Source organism: Bos grunniens, chromosome 13, assembly GCF_055505025.1.
Source record: "Bos grunniens cultivar Pamir isolate PY7600 chromosome 13, Bosgru_T2T1.0, whole genome shotgun sequence".
Taxonomy (NCBI): Eukaryota; Metazoa; Chordata; class Mammalia; order Artiodactyla; family Bovidae; genus Bos; species Bos grunniens.
The window spans coordinates 40134182-40148790 of record NC_141177.1 but is presented as its reverse complement, the minus strand read 5'-3'; the positions used below and the strand labels follow the sequence as shown (position 1 = coordinate 40148790).

The window sequence follows — 14609 nt, the reverse complement described above, 5'->3', positions numbered from 1 at the left end:
CATCCTGATTGTCCTTCACTAGCTGACGTTGGCATGTGCCTGGTCCTGGGGTCAGTCCAACAGGAAACAAAGGGAAACTCAGTTCATTTCTGAGTCAACAACTTACCTGGCCCTTGAGTGGCTTTCTGATTCTGGGAAATATATAATTGTTTTTGAATGCCTTACTATCCCCCAAATCCACACTCCAGTTCTATCAGGGTTTTACATGGTTTTGTGTGTGTCTCCACCCTTATTGCCTGGCCCTGGACCCATATATTTCTAGTACCCCTGCAGCTGTAACGATCCAGTCCAGCTGCTCTTCAGTTCAAGCTTAGAGTTAAGTGAAATGGACACCAGTTCCAGGCAAGCTCCAAGTAGGGGAGAATATTGCAGGTAAGGATTTCTGCGATGAGTCTGCTTTGAGGGAGGCAGCAGGGTGCTAAGCCGCTGCCCTTTACAGATCAAGATGGCTCTGCTCAAGTCAGGGGAGAGGTGAGTGAGAGTTAAAACATACGGAAATGTCCTTCCCGTCTTTTGGATCTTCCCTAGTTGCGTGTTCACTTTGTTGCCGTAGATGTCTTTTTGACTCTTTCCCAGAACTCCTACTACATTTTTCAGCTGCTTTCTCTTTCCATACTTCCCTTTCCAAGGGAGACTTCACTCCTTCTAGCTTACTATTTTGCTGACATCACTCTATGTGTTCAATTGAATTTTCCTTCACAACATCCACTTGTACCAGTGCATCATGATTTCCCTTACTCTTCCCAAATTTGTTGCAATTTAAGTTGCTTATAGGTTTTTCTTTTATGAATAATATTTAGCACAATAACAAACTATGTAAAATATGTATTCAGTTCAGTTCAGTCGCTCAGTCGTGTCCAGCTCTTTGCGACCCCATGAATCACAGCACGCCAGGCCTCCCTGTCCATCACCAACTCCTGGAGTTCACTGAAACTCACGTCCATCGAATCGGTGATGCTATCCAGCCATCTCATCCTCTGTTGTCCCCTTCTCCTCCTGCCCCCAATCCCTCCCAGCATCAGAGTCTTTTCCAGTGAGTCAACTCTTTGCATGAGGTGGCCAAAGTATTGGAGTTTCAGCTTTAGCATCATTCCTACCAATGAACACCCAGGACTGATCTCCTTTAGCATGGACTAATTGGATCTCCTTGCAGTCCAAGGGACTCTCAAGAGTCTTCTTCAACACCACAGTTCAAAAGCATCAATTCTCCAGTGCTCAGCTTTCTTCACAGTCCAACTCTCACATCCATACATGACCACTGGAAAAACCATAGCCTTGACTAGACGGACCTTTGTTGGCAAAGTAATGTCTCTACTTTTGAATATGCTATCTAGGTTGGTCATAACTTTCCTTCCAAGGAGTAAGCGTCTTTTAATTTCATGGCTGCAATCACCATCTGCAGTGATTTTGGAGCCCCCAAAAATAAAGTCTGACACTGTTTCCACTGTTTCTCCATCTATTTCCCATGAAGTGATAGGACCAGATGCCATGATCTTCATTTTCTGAATGTTGAGCTTTAAGCCAACTTTTTCACTGTCCTCTTTCACTTTCATCAAGAGGCTTTTTAGTTCCTCTTCACTTTCTGCCATAAGGGTCGTGTTATCTGCATATCTGAGGTTATTGCTATTTCTCCCAGCAATCTTGATTCCAGCTTGTGCTTCTTCCAGCCTAGCGTTTCTCATGATGTACTCTGCATATAAGTTAAATAAGCAGGGTGACAATATACAGCCTTGACGTACTCCTTTTCCTATTTGGAACCAGTCTATTGTTCCACGTCCAGTTCTAACTGTTGCTTCCTGACGTGCATATAGGTTTCTCAAGAGGCAGATCAGGTGGTCTGGTATTCCCATCTCTTGAAGAATTTTCCACAGTTTATTGTGATCCACATAGTCAAAGGCTTTGGCATAGTCAAGAAAGCAGAAATAGATATTTTTCTGGAACTCTCTTGCTTTTTTGATTATCCAGCAGATGTTGCCAATTTGATCTCTGGTTCCTCTGTCTTTTCTAAAACCAGCTTGAACATCTGGAAGTTCACAGATCACATACTGCTGAAGCCTTGGTTACATTATAAAAGTACTCTAAAAAGCTATGTAACTTAGTACATGGTATAAATACTCAAGAGCCTGTTTGACCTGCACACAGTATCCATAAATTGTTTGATTAACGCCAATAAACACTTTGCCAAAATGTCTGGTTTTGGTATCCTTTTCAGAATTTCACCCTAGACAGGTCTGTAAGGGCTTCTTAGGTGGCCCAGTGGTAAGAATTCAGCTGCTAATATAAGTGACACAAGAGAGTTGGATTCGATCCCTGGATCAGGAAGATACTGTGGTGTAGGAAATGGCAACCCACTCCAGTATTCTAGCCTGGTAATTCCATGAACTGTGGAGCCTGGCGGGGTACAGTCCATGGGGTTGTAAGAGTCGGACATGACTTACTGACTATACCTCTACCACCACAGGTGTGTAAAGCAAAATAATTTTGCTGCTGGAAAATTTAAAAAGGCAAATTTGGTTTGTTTTACATTTTTATTCTTTCTTAAGAGATTACATTTTAGAAAATGCTTATTAATCATCACTTCTTAATTGTGTAATTAGTGTGCCTTTCTGTACTATGAAATAGTTGTTTCAATTGATGTTTGATCAAAAGTGGGCTTTATAATTAGAAATGTGAAATGACTGGTATGTGGAGGTTTCTGTGTAACATTTGGTCAATAATTGTTTGGCACGTTTCATCATTATATAACTGAAGTTATTCTGATAAAAAACAAAACAAAACAAACTACCAATGTAACTGGCTTCATTTTTCTTCTTACCCTATGGGCACTGGTTTAATCCTCTCCTCCTCCAATGTATCTGTTATCATTGGACAGTCAGCTGGGGTGTTAACTTCCTGTATTTTATAACCTATGGAGGAAGAATAAAAGATCAGTCTGCTTATTCAGAGGTGAAACAGGTAATGGATCCCAAAGGCCAGAGAGTTAAGCTTAATGATGGCCACTTCATTCCTGTCCTGGGATTTGGCACCGCTGTACCTCCAGAGGTATAAGTACTGGTATGGGCTTGAGATATAAATAGTAGTGGATGTAACATGAGTGGAAGAGACTTGGGTTGTCAAGCACTGAGCTCCTGGCTAGCTCCTCTAGCCACTATCCAGGCTAGAATCATGTCCTGTCAAAGGGGAGAGAGCATCCAGTCTTCACTCTGCATCAGGGTCTGAGGCTGTGCTCACCTGCAGATTACTTTGGGTTTCCCCCAGTTTCTGTTTCTTTCTCAGCTTTGCAGAAGAGGTGATTCTTGGCTGTCAAGATCACTGGCTGTCTGTTTTGTTTTGAAGGCGATTGCAACAGCCGGGTTTCTCTATGTATTTCATTAGTTCCAGAACTCTTACCTCCTTCAAAAAAAGGTGTGACCCAGAGAAGTATTTGAGGTGGAAGGTCCTAAGGATGAGGTGAATAGGAACTAATGGGACAGAATTGCTTTTCTACCGTGGGGTGCCTGGTAGGTGCCAGACAAGACACTCTAGCTCTATTTTGCCTTGTACTTTGGTTGCTCCTTGGAAACTTCTAATGGAAAATATAGTGTCATTTGAGGGGATAAGCTACCATCTTATAGGCCAGGTTGTGTAATGTATCCCTGCGTGTTGTAGTGTCTTTTTATTAAAGTGTAGTTTTCAGTGCTTAGACAGAAAAGGGACTAGTGGACAAGTCTCTAGACCTGAAGCTGGAAAGTTTGCTGTCCGTCTTGTCTTTAGAGAATGTAGTTGTGATAAGTTCTGATCCTGAAACTTTGCATCTCATTTTTTCATTTGGAAAACAGAAGGAAATATTCAGAGGCATTTTGGAAAGAGAAGACAGGACTTCGTAGTGCAAAGTATGGTAAGGGGAGTAATGTGTCCAGGCTAGTACTGAAGCTCACTGGCCCATTCCTCAGTGCATCCCTGAATGCCCAAATGTTTAAGAAAGACCCGAACCCAACAGAGGGTGGTTACACCAATTATCTACCTCCTTGAAATAGGAAAGATTCTGACACATGAAAAAGAAATGGAATATTATTTAGCCTTTAAAACAAAGTTAATACTGCCACACAGGTTGAAACCACACAGGTGTACTGGGAGAAGTTTAGCTAAGTGAAGTAAGCCAGAAATAAAAAGACAAATACTACATGATGTCTTTGTGAAAAGTGAAAGTGAATTCGCTCAGTCGTGTCCGACTCTTTGCTACCCCATGGATTGTAGACTACTAGGCTCCTCTGTCCATGGGATTTTCCAGGCAAAAACACTGGAGTGGGTTGCCATTTCCTTCTCCAGGAGATCTTCTTGACCCAGGGATCAAACTTGGTTCTCTCTTATTGTAAGCAGATGCTTTACCATCTGAGCCACCAATGAAGTCTCTTTGTAGGTGGAATCAAAAATAGTGGAACTTATACAAACATAGAGTAGAGAAATGAAGACCAGAAGCTGGAGACAAATCTGCAAAAAATGGAAAGATGTTTGTCAACAATGTAGACCTTCAGTGATAAGATGAATAAGTTGGTGACCTGATGCAAGCACCATGACTATAGTTATGAATAATGGGTTATACCCTGAGATTTTGTAGACACTAGGTCTTAAGTTTTCTTACAAACTCCCTAAAGTAAGGTAAGTGAAATGAGGGATCTGCTACCTAGCTTGATTTCAGTGATCATCAACAATGGATCCTTATATAAGAACATTACTTTGTACATCTTGAATAGATACAGCTTATATTTGGTATATTCCACATATCTTCACTGGTAGACAGTGGTCTTAGACGCTTTCACCTTGCTCCTTGATGCTTTTTGTTATTATTGTTGTTCAGTCACTAAGTCATGTCTGACTCGTTGTGATCCTATGGATTGCAGCAGGCCAGGCTCCCTGTCTCTAACTATCTCCTGTAGTTTAATGTCTTTATCATATACCTTACACCTTTGTTGATTTTGCTTCAAGTATCTTATAGTATAAATCTTATTCATGACTACAACTTTATGCTAGGTCCTTTAGGTCCACTGAACCGGGAGGTGGGCTTAGAGTCCTCTGATGCCTGTGATCGACCATAGATCATTAGGGAGGTAAGGGTTACTGGGTTTGTATTTAAAATCTGACTAGGAATGTTCAGGGAAACTGTCCAGGGTTCAGCACCACACATACAGATCTAATCAAAGACATGAAGAAAAGTTGATTCTTTGGAAGATCAAAGCTTGTGCTAGCAATCTCTTAATCATGTGGATGTTAAAATTCTGCCTTTGTTGCTTATGTAGGTTCCTAAGAGAGAAGCTCTGGAAGTTACCAGATTTGCTATAGAGGTTGGGTTCCGCCATATTGACTGTGCTTATGTGTACAAAAATGAAGAGCACGTTGGCCAGGCCATTCGAAGCAAGATTGCAGATGGCACTGTGAAGAGAGAAGACATATTCTACACGTCAAAGGTGTTGTGTGTTGTGTGTGTGAATATGTGGGCTTGTGAGTGTGCCCTGGTGGCTAATATATAATGGGATCATTTGTTTGGTGAAGAGTTGATTGGTGAACTATGCTTCTTGGTATATTCTTAAGGTATTAGAAATCCTTGGTGTTCAGTGGTTAAGAGTTGGCACATTACCATCATTGGTCAAGAAAGTAATATCCCACAAGTCACATAGTAAAACCAAAAGAAACTTCCCTAATTATTATTAATAAAATTTCTATTGTTTAATATTTTCAGCTTTGGTGCACTTTCCATCAACCAGAGTTGGTCAGACCAGCCTTGGAAAAGTCACTGAAAAATCTTCAACTGGACTATGTCGATCTCTATATTATTCATTTTCCACTGGCTATGAAGGTCGGAAATATGTGTGATCACATCGATGTTATATCTTGTGTTAGAATGTGTGTCAACTTGCATGGATGGTTGAATTAAGATTTTTATTAGTAGATTGAAGGGATGATAATGCTAGAGTAGACTCCCCCAAATAAGCCTTTGTGGTCATCTATTTACTGAGTTTCTTTGAATCTGTTACATGCCTCTGAGACAAAGGAGTTAATAATCTGAGAGTCTCTGCCTGAAAAACTTGAGGAAGTAGAAATAGGTGAGTTCTGCACACAGTCCTGGTTATGACTCCTGAGTGTCTGGGGATTTCATGAACCAAGAGTTTGGTGAAGCCGTGGTGAGCATGACACTGCCTTACATTGAACATGATGACTTTATCTTGTCTTTCATCCTTTTAAGTTGAGCAGATTTGGTGGTGCTCCCACTTGGGTGAGTCTAAACCTTGTACCTTTATAGGGAATTAGGAGACATTGTCTGCAGTCCTGCCCTACTTTACGATGAGATGTTTAGACTGCACTTAGTCATTAAGAATGTTTTACTTAGAAGTCAAATAGGGGCGCTGTATCAACCAAGAGGGGTGGGATTTGGAGGGAGATGGGAAGGAGGTTCAAAAGGGAGGAGATATATGTTTACCTATGGCTGATTCATGTTGAGGTTTGACAGAAAACAACAAAATTCTGTAAAGCAATGATCCTTCAATAAAAAAAGAAATTAAAAAGAAAGAATGGTTTACTTAGAACTCTTGATTTCAAGTTACAGAAATCAACTCAAACCATCTAATGCAAAATAGCTAAGTGGACTATGTAGACTGCAAGTCTCAGAGCGAGAAATTTGAGGATTTGCAGGACTCTTCAGAAATGTCTCCTTTTTCTATCCCTTATCATGGCATTACTATATTTTTACTGAACATTTTCCATTGGTGGCAAGTATGATTTTGGGGGCATTTCAAGGCTCAGGGTCATGAATATTTGAGAGCATGTCTGGCTCTTCCACACTCCATGCCAACCTAATGAGAGCCTTGCTGGTTCACATGCCAGCTCTAGGGCATCTGATACTCAAAGGGAAAAGGAAATCTGAGTATCTAGCCCAGGTGTAGCTTTCAATTTTTATTCTGGAAATTATAGCATGGAACTTACAGCAATTCTCAGACCAGAGACATTTCAAGAAAGGCAAGTACAAGAAACAGACAAAATTCACAGAAGTCACTGGAAGTCCCTATTTTTTAGGACATATAAAAATTGTATTTTTTGTAACATATAATAAGTGTAAGACAATAGAATAAGCCTTCCTCCTATAGAAGTTGCTTACAACTCCATACATAAATCACCTCACAAATGTAGAAAGTTGTAAACCTACCTCATGGAGATTTAATTCCTGGTGCCTTGCAGCTTGGCTAAATGTGGAGAAATTATTTTATCACATCTCCAATATTTCTGCTTCTGTTCCAGCCAGGGGAGGAATTATTTCCAAAAGATGAAAATGGAAAACTGATATTTGACTCGGTGGATCTCTGTCACACATGGGAGGTGAGTCCAGGGAGGAGAGAACCAGTGGAGGATCCAGGTGAGGGGGAACCTCCTTCATTTCTTCCACCTCTGAGAATGGGCTGTGGCCCATCAGACTCAGCAGTTCATGAATCTAAGGGCTGCGATGCTGAGGTTGTGGGGAGGAAACCATTGCTGAAATGTTTCCATGGAGGAACGAAATGGAGAATTTTGGACAATGAAGACAATGCATTTTTCCTTCCATATATGTCTTCTTCAGTTTTTTTTATGGAGGAAATGGTAATTCTTCAATTTATGTGTTGACTTTCTTCCATTTTTTCCTCTTGATACTCAACACTAGTTCTTTTTTTTTTTTTTCAACACTAGTTCTTGAACGTGACCATGTTTATTGATTTTTTCAGCATTTGTTCTTGTTCTATTGTCCATTCCAAGTGACTGTTCACCACCCCTCCCTTCCAGGCCCTGGAGAAGTGTAAGGATGCAGGGCTGACCAAGTCCATCGGGGTGTCCAACTTCAACCGTAAGCAGCTGGAGAAGATCCTAAACAAGCCGGGGCTCAAGTATAAGCCCGTCTGCAACCAGGTGAGCAACTCAGCTCCTCTCTCTCCTGATCTTCAGACCCTCCTTCTCGCACTAAAGCCAGACGTCTGTCTTTCCTTCCCTCCTGTTCATCCGACCTTTGTGGACAGAGGACTCTAGAGAACAGAATCTCTATCTGGATGGTGTGACTAGAACCCAAAATAGTATCTCTATGTAGTCTGGATGGAAAAGGTGTGGAGGGCATCCTGCTGAATTGTAGGTAGAACCTAGAAGTAGAGGTAGGAGGTGTTTCCCTGAGATTAAAAGATGACAAGATTGAATGGGAAAGTGCCCTGAAATGAACTGTGTATAGGAAGGAAGCCATGAAAACATAGAATGAGAAGTAAATTAATAAAGTAACAAATCAGCTGATATGGGTGGTAAGGGTTTGTGTTGGGTTCTGATGGCTGAATCCTTAGTCTTGTTGTCTCAGCATTTATGAGTCTCAACAGGGAGCACAGAACAGAAACATGTGCTGGAGATGATGAAAGTCATCCAGTTTAGAGGGTGAAGTTAAAGGTTTGTGATGATGCTAACAGAAGATAAAACATTTACTCGGGAATATCTACCAAATGTAGAGTACACCTTTTGATTACTCAGCCTTGGACTGGTTCTTCCATCCATGGTCTGTGAAAAAATTAACTGTATAAGCACACTTTTCTCTATTTCTCTCTAGATGTTGATATTTCCAGTTTACATTTAATGTTGCGATCTTTCTTTTCAGTTCAGTTAAGTGGCTCAGTCATGTCCAGCTCTTTGCGATCCCATGAACCGCAGCATGCCAGGCCTCCCTGTCCATCACTCACTCCTGGAGTCTACCCAAACCCATGTCCATTGAGTCGGTGATACCATCCAACCATCTCATCCTCTGTTGTCCCCTTCTCCTCCTGCCCTCAATCTTTCCCAGCATCAGGGTCTTTTCAAATGAGTCAGCTCTTTGCATCAGGTGGCCAAAGTATTGGAGCTTCACCTTCAGCATCAGTCCTACCAAAGAACATCCAGGACTGATCTCCTTTAGAATGGACTGGTTGGGTCTCCTTGCAGTCCAGGGGACTCTCAAGAGTCTTCTCCAACAACACAGTTCAAAAGCATCAATTCTTTGACACTCAGCTTTCTTTATAGCCCAACTCTCACATCCATATGTAACCACTGGAATAATCATAGCCTTGACTAGACAGATGTTTGTTGACAAAATAATGTCTCTTTTTAAATATGCTGTCTAGGTTGGTCATAACTTTCCTTCTAAGGAATAAGTGTCTTTTAATTTCATGGCTGCAATCACCATCTGCAGTGATTTTGGAGCCCCCAAAAATAAAGTCTGACACTGTTTCCACTGTTTCCCCATCTATTTGCCATGAAGTGATGGGACCAGATGCCATGATCTTAATTTTCTAAATGTTGAGCTTTAAGCCAACTTTTTCACTCTCCACTTTCACTTTCATCAAGAGGCTCTTTAGTTCCTCTTCACTTTCTGCCATAAGGGTGGTATCATCTGCATATCTGAGGTTATTGATATTTCTCCCGGCAATCTTGATTCCAGCTTGTGCTTCCTCCAGCCCGGCGTTTCTCATGATGTACTCTGCATATAAGTTAAATAAGCAGGGTGACAATATACAGCCTTGATGTACTCCTTTTCCTAATTTTCCTATTTGGAACCAGTGTGTTGTTCCATGTCCAATTCTAACTGTTGCTTCCTGACGTGCACATAGGTTTCTCAAGAGGCAGGTCAGGTGGTCTGGTATTCCCATTGCTTTCAGAATTTTCCACAGTTTATCTCTCCTTTAGGCACTTAAAAATTTTAATCTTTATCTGTCATATTAATATTCCCTTTTCAAATAATCTGACACTCTTCTCTGTTGACATTCTACAGGTGGAATGTCACCCTTATCTCAACCAGAGCAAGCTGTTGGATTTCTGCAAGTCACATGATATTGTTCTTGTTGCCTATGGTGCTCTGGGATCCCAACGAATAAAAGAATGGTATTGAATCCTGTTGAAGACAAGTGGGAGTTTCCCTAAAATTCAATTTTTGATGAGATATTTTAAAATACACTACTCAGATAACTCATAAGCAGAGGGGAGAGAGGGGACAGATGGAATATTTTCTTCTCTTTTAACTTCCCATTACCCAGACATTTTTCATACATTGTATTAGCTTGTAGACTCATCATTAACAGATATATGCATTAAAAATCTATATATAATCCCCTAGTTGGACCAGAGACACAAGCTTATGCCATGATTTATGTAGTTGTTAACTAATAACACGTTTCTAAAAATAGAAATTCCAAATCTCATTTACCTTATGCCTAAAATTGGGATAATCATATACAATTCTCAGGTCTATTATGATAGAAAAAACTAAACTTGAACCATTTTTGTAAATATGGGAATACATGTCTCTGATTTTGAAGCTACTTACTTTTTATCAATAGGAAAGTGAAAATAAAAACAATCCGTGGTCTTTCCCTTCTGTTTCTCGATTCATGCCCTTGATTATAGAAGAAAAACAACCTCTGAGAATTAAAGAAAAACCCCGCAACTTTAGCAATCCTGGTCTGAGGTCAATAATGCATCCGAACCACCTGCAGAGCTTTGTAAACAGAGAATGGGAGGTGACACAGTTGAGATGCTGATTCAGTTTCTCTTCAGCTAAGCCATGAAATTTGTATTTCTAACAAAATCCCAGGTGATACTGATGATGCTGGTCCATGGACCACACTTTGAGAAGCACTGGTGTAGAGTGTACCTACTTTATCTGTTTGGGAAAACTACTCATGAACTGAGTACTTAGTCTCAGGTCCTCAGTATTTCTGAATTTTCTTCCAGGGTGAATCCGAACCACCCCGTTCTCTTGGAGGACCCAGTTCTCTGTGCCATTGCCAAAAAGCACAAGCAAACCCCAGCTCTGGTTGCCCTTCACTACCAGGTACAACGTGGGGTTGTGGTTCTGGCCAAGAGTTACAACAAGAAGCGGATCAAAGAGAACATACAGGTGATGAGTGGAGCTGTTGGCAGAGGGGTCCTAAGGAATATCCTTCATGAGGGTCATTCTTTGTCTCTCAAGACTTTCCTTGAGACAAGATGAATTACCTGTTCTTCCCTTTGCATGAATGCCTTGTATGTATTCCTGATGGTTTTCTCCTCCTACTGTGGTAGGAGGTGGCTTGGCTGCAGAGGGTTCTATTCTGTTCAGTTGCTCAGTCATGTCTGACTCTTTTCAACCCCATGGACTGCAGCACGCCAGGCTTCTCTGTCCATCACCAACTCCTGTAGATTGCTCAAAGTCATGTCCATCAAGCTGTTGGTGCCACCCAATCATCTCATCCTCTATCTTCCCCTATTCCTCCTGCCTTCCATCTTTTGCAGCATCAGGGTCTTTTCCAATGAGTCAGTTCTTTATATCAGGTGGCCAAAGTATTGGAGCTTCACCTTCAGCATCAGTCCTCCCAATGAATATTCAGGACTGGTTTCCTTTACAATTGACTGGTTTGATCTCTTTGCAGTCCAAGGGACTCTCAAAAGTCTTCTCCAACATCACAGTTCAAAAGCATCAGTTCTTTGGTGCTCAGCTTTCTTTATGGTCTACCTCTCACATCCATACATGGCTACTGGAAAAAGCATAGCTTTGACTGTGAACTTTTGTCGGTAAAGTAATGTCTCTGCTTTTTAATATACTGTCTAGTTTTGTCATAGCTTTTCTTAGAAGGAGCAAAGGTCTTTTAATTTCATGGCTGCAGTCACGATCTATAGTGATTTTGGAGCCCAAGAAATTAAATTTGGACAGAAAATGGAGATTTTAGTTACAGTGCTAGGTCTTCAGTTTATCCTATCACCTTGTACAAATGATGTCTTCTTACCTTCATTCTCAATGGATGAAATTGCATTATGTGATTATTTTAAGCCATTTGGACTGTTTTAACAAAATGCCACAGATTTGATGTCTCAGAAACAATGAAAATTTGTTTCTCACATTTCTGAAGCTGGAGGTCTGAGGTCAGGGTGCCTGTATGTTCATGTAATGGCCCCTCCTCTATGTCATAAAGTTCTCCTTGTATCTTAACATGGTTGAGGGGCAACAGAGTTCTCTCAAGTTTCTTATATGACTGTGATATTGTTGAAATCTCATTCACAAAGGCTCCACCATCATGACCTAATCACTCCTGAATGGCTCCATTTCTAACACGATCCACATGTGAATTTTGAAGCATGAAAATTATGGCAGCAATCTTTCATCTCCAAACCATCGTGGTTTTATTTTGCATTTTCCTGAATACCAATAAGGTTTCATCTTCATATATTTAACCTTCTTGAGTTTCTGTTTTTGTGAAGTTCCTCTTCAAGACTTTGTCCACTTTTGCATGATGTCTCTCATTTTTTTCTGTGTAAGAGACCATTGCTCTTCCCTTAGGCATAGGTGTACAGAAAACTCTCCTCAGTTTTAAGATTTAATGCAGAGATCAGTTATGCATCTCTTGATTCTGTGGTTTGAGATTCTGCCTGCACTCAGCTCAACTGTTGTCCTCTTGGCTGGGCTCCCTCATGCATTTGCAGTTCAGTGCAGAGCAGCTTGGCAGTTCTGCTGTAGCAGGTGGATATGACTCTTCTCAGAGGAGCCTGCACATTTCTCCATGTAGTTTTTCATATATATTTGGCTAGGCTGTGGTCAGCTAACCTGATTTTCATCTCAGGACAGTGCTGTGATTTCAAGCCAGGGAGTGGGAAAAAAATCCATGTCATTATCTCAGCTCAGAACTAAGTCACCACTTCTTGCACATTTCAGTCTCCATTGCAAGTTATAGGTCAGGCCATGTCTAGGGTCAGGTGCATAGGCCCTTGAAAAATTGTTTTTCTGTTTCCATTCAAATTTGATTCAAAAATACACCTGAAACTGATTTTCTAATATGATATAAAAATGGTTGCCTATATGTTTATTTACTTAAATGTATTTAATAGATTTTCATTATCAACTCTGTCATATAATAAGTGTCCATAAGTACATTTGTGGCCCTTCTCTCCTATTTAACTATTCAGTTTTCTGTTCTGTGTTTTAAAAATGGAAAATAAGTGTTTTTTCTCAGAATTATACATTTGTCTTTAAGGATGTCTTGACTACTCTTGACTGGCTGTTCTTTTATTTAACATTTAGTATCACTTTTTGGATTTCCACAAAGGAATATGTAATTAAGTCATGTTCATGTTGCACTGAATCACTGGATCACTCTGTAAAATGTATTTCTTTAGAAAGTTGAGCTTTTTTCTCATGACTTTGATGTGAATTTTTAATAGTTTGTTGTTCTTTAATGTTTTAAACACCATTCATTCATAGCTGTTTACACTAAAGCATTAGTTGCTTTAGTTGTATACGACTCTTTGCGACCCCATGGACTGTAGCCTGCCAGGCTCCTCTGTCCATGCGATTCTCCAGGCAAGAAAGCTGGAGTGGGTTGCCATTTCCTTCTCCAGGACATTTCCCCAACACAGGGATCTTCTCCACTAAGGCATTGATGTATAGGTTTCGTTAGATTTACTCATAGATAATGAGCAAGTTTCATAACAGATTTCTGAACAGGATTTCAAGGGGGCATTTCCTTCCCACACTGCTTCAGCTGAACGCTGTCACCCTTCGGGCGTGTTAGGGAGAGGCAATCAGCCTAATGTTAGCTCAGGTTCAGTATCGAATCAGGAGTGTCTAAAGCAGAGTGTTTGGAAAAGCAGATTTTAGTTTGTTTTCTGTCACAAGTGATTCACTCAGAAAGATAAGGGACTGATGTGCTGTAATGTTTGTGAGGTGGACAGAGAAGGAGAAGGTGTGGGAAGGAAAGGTGAGAACTCAGCAGAGGGACCCAGGTTATTCTCCTGGAAGCTGAGGACAGACACGTCTTCCCTGTCCCCTCTTCTTGTCTCCATCCAGCTGGAAAGTCCTCCAGTCCCCAGGGGGAGGCCAGCTCCTTCCGGGAGAGGTTAATGTGATTGTTCCTTCCTTCCAGGTGTTTGACTTTGAACTGAGTCCGGACGACATGAAAGCAATTGATGGCCTCAACAGAAATCTAAGATACTATGAATTTCTAATGTAAGTGACTGTTTCACACACACAGTTTTGTTTTGTTTTTTTTGCTGCAGGCAGGTAAGCAGGGGAACTAAGCTTTTTAAAAAGCTTAATTCTTGGAAGACAGTCCTGATTTCTAGTGTAGGAGTCAGCCAGTTACTTCCTGCAGACCTCAAACCAGAGATTTCCTCCAGGGCTTCATCCTGATCAACAGAAATGCGACTGGGGACCAGGACAGTCCATCAGTAAAATTCCCACAGTTGACATTGTGGTGAATAAATTCACTACTTTGTGCCCCTAATCCCTGTGCCTGGTGTACCTTCTCTCAGAGCCCATGGAGCCAGGAAACACAAAGGGCACAGTGCCTGCAGCCCACTATTCTTTCAGGGACCAGTGAACATGTTTAATTGTTAATTCTATTTACGTCAGGGGAAAATGATTACATTAATTAAAACTATGTTATAATGATGCCAGATCTCATAAATGAATCAACCTCTTTGTCTTCCAGTGGTCTCAGCCACCCTGAGTATCCATACCATGAAGAATATTGACTCTCAGCTCTCACTGTGGTTCTACCATAACTTGTTACTTCTAGGGTGGTGAAGGAAATTTTTATGCCTGAAGAAGTTTAAATAAAGTGTCTGAACTTCTGAAA

General features: G+C 40.9%; 2 protein-coding genes across 3 annotated transcripts in view; both read left to right on the top strand.

The window, feature by feature from the left end:
* Positions 1-5393, top strand: part of LOC147360799 (aldo-keto reductase family 1 member C3-like) — a 24689-nt gene extending 19296 nt beyond the window's left edge. Inside the window, exon 11 of the transcript XR_015138738.1 lies at positions 5277-5393. The gene's annotated coding sequence lies outside the window, so the exon portion shown is untranslated. The remainder of the gene's footprint in view (positions 1-5276) is intronic.
* LOC147360798 (aldo-keto reductase family 1 member C3-like) lies at positions 2949-14609 on the top strand. 2 transcript variants are annotated; one of them, XM_086331156.1, is made up of 9 exons: positions 2949-3042; positions 5277-5444; positions 5717-5833; positions 7270-7347; positions 7786-7908; positions 9776-9885; positions 10735-10900; positions 13896-13978; positions 14463-14609. In XM_086331156.1, the coding sequence occupies exons 1-9, from the start codon at positions 2959-2961 to the stop codon at positions 14503-14505; spliced, it is 972 nt and encodes a 323-aa protein (XP_086187282.1). In that variant the 5' UTR covers positions 2949-2958; the 3' UTR covers positions 14506-14609. The 2 variants fall into 2 exon arrangements, with proteins under 2 accessions (XP_086187282.1, XP_086187281.1); XM_086331155.1 differs by having other exon boundaries at positions 2949-5087.

Coding starts and splice junctions, on each gene's coding strand:
- LOC147360798 (XM_086331156.1), top strand. CDS start 2,959: ATGGATCCCAAAGGCCAGAGAGTTAAGCTTAATGATGGCCACTTCATT. Junction 10,901..13,895: donor GGATCAAAGAGAACATACAG/GTGATGAGTGGA, acceptor CCTTCCTTCCAG/GTGTTTGACTTTGAACTGAG. Junction 13,979..14,462: donor AGATACTATGAATTTCTAAT/GTAAGTGACTGT, acceptor TTTGTCTTCCAG/TGGTCTCAGCCACCCTGAGT.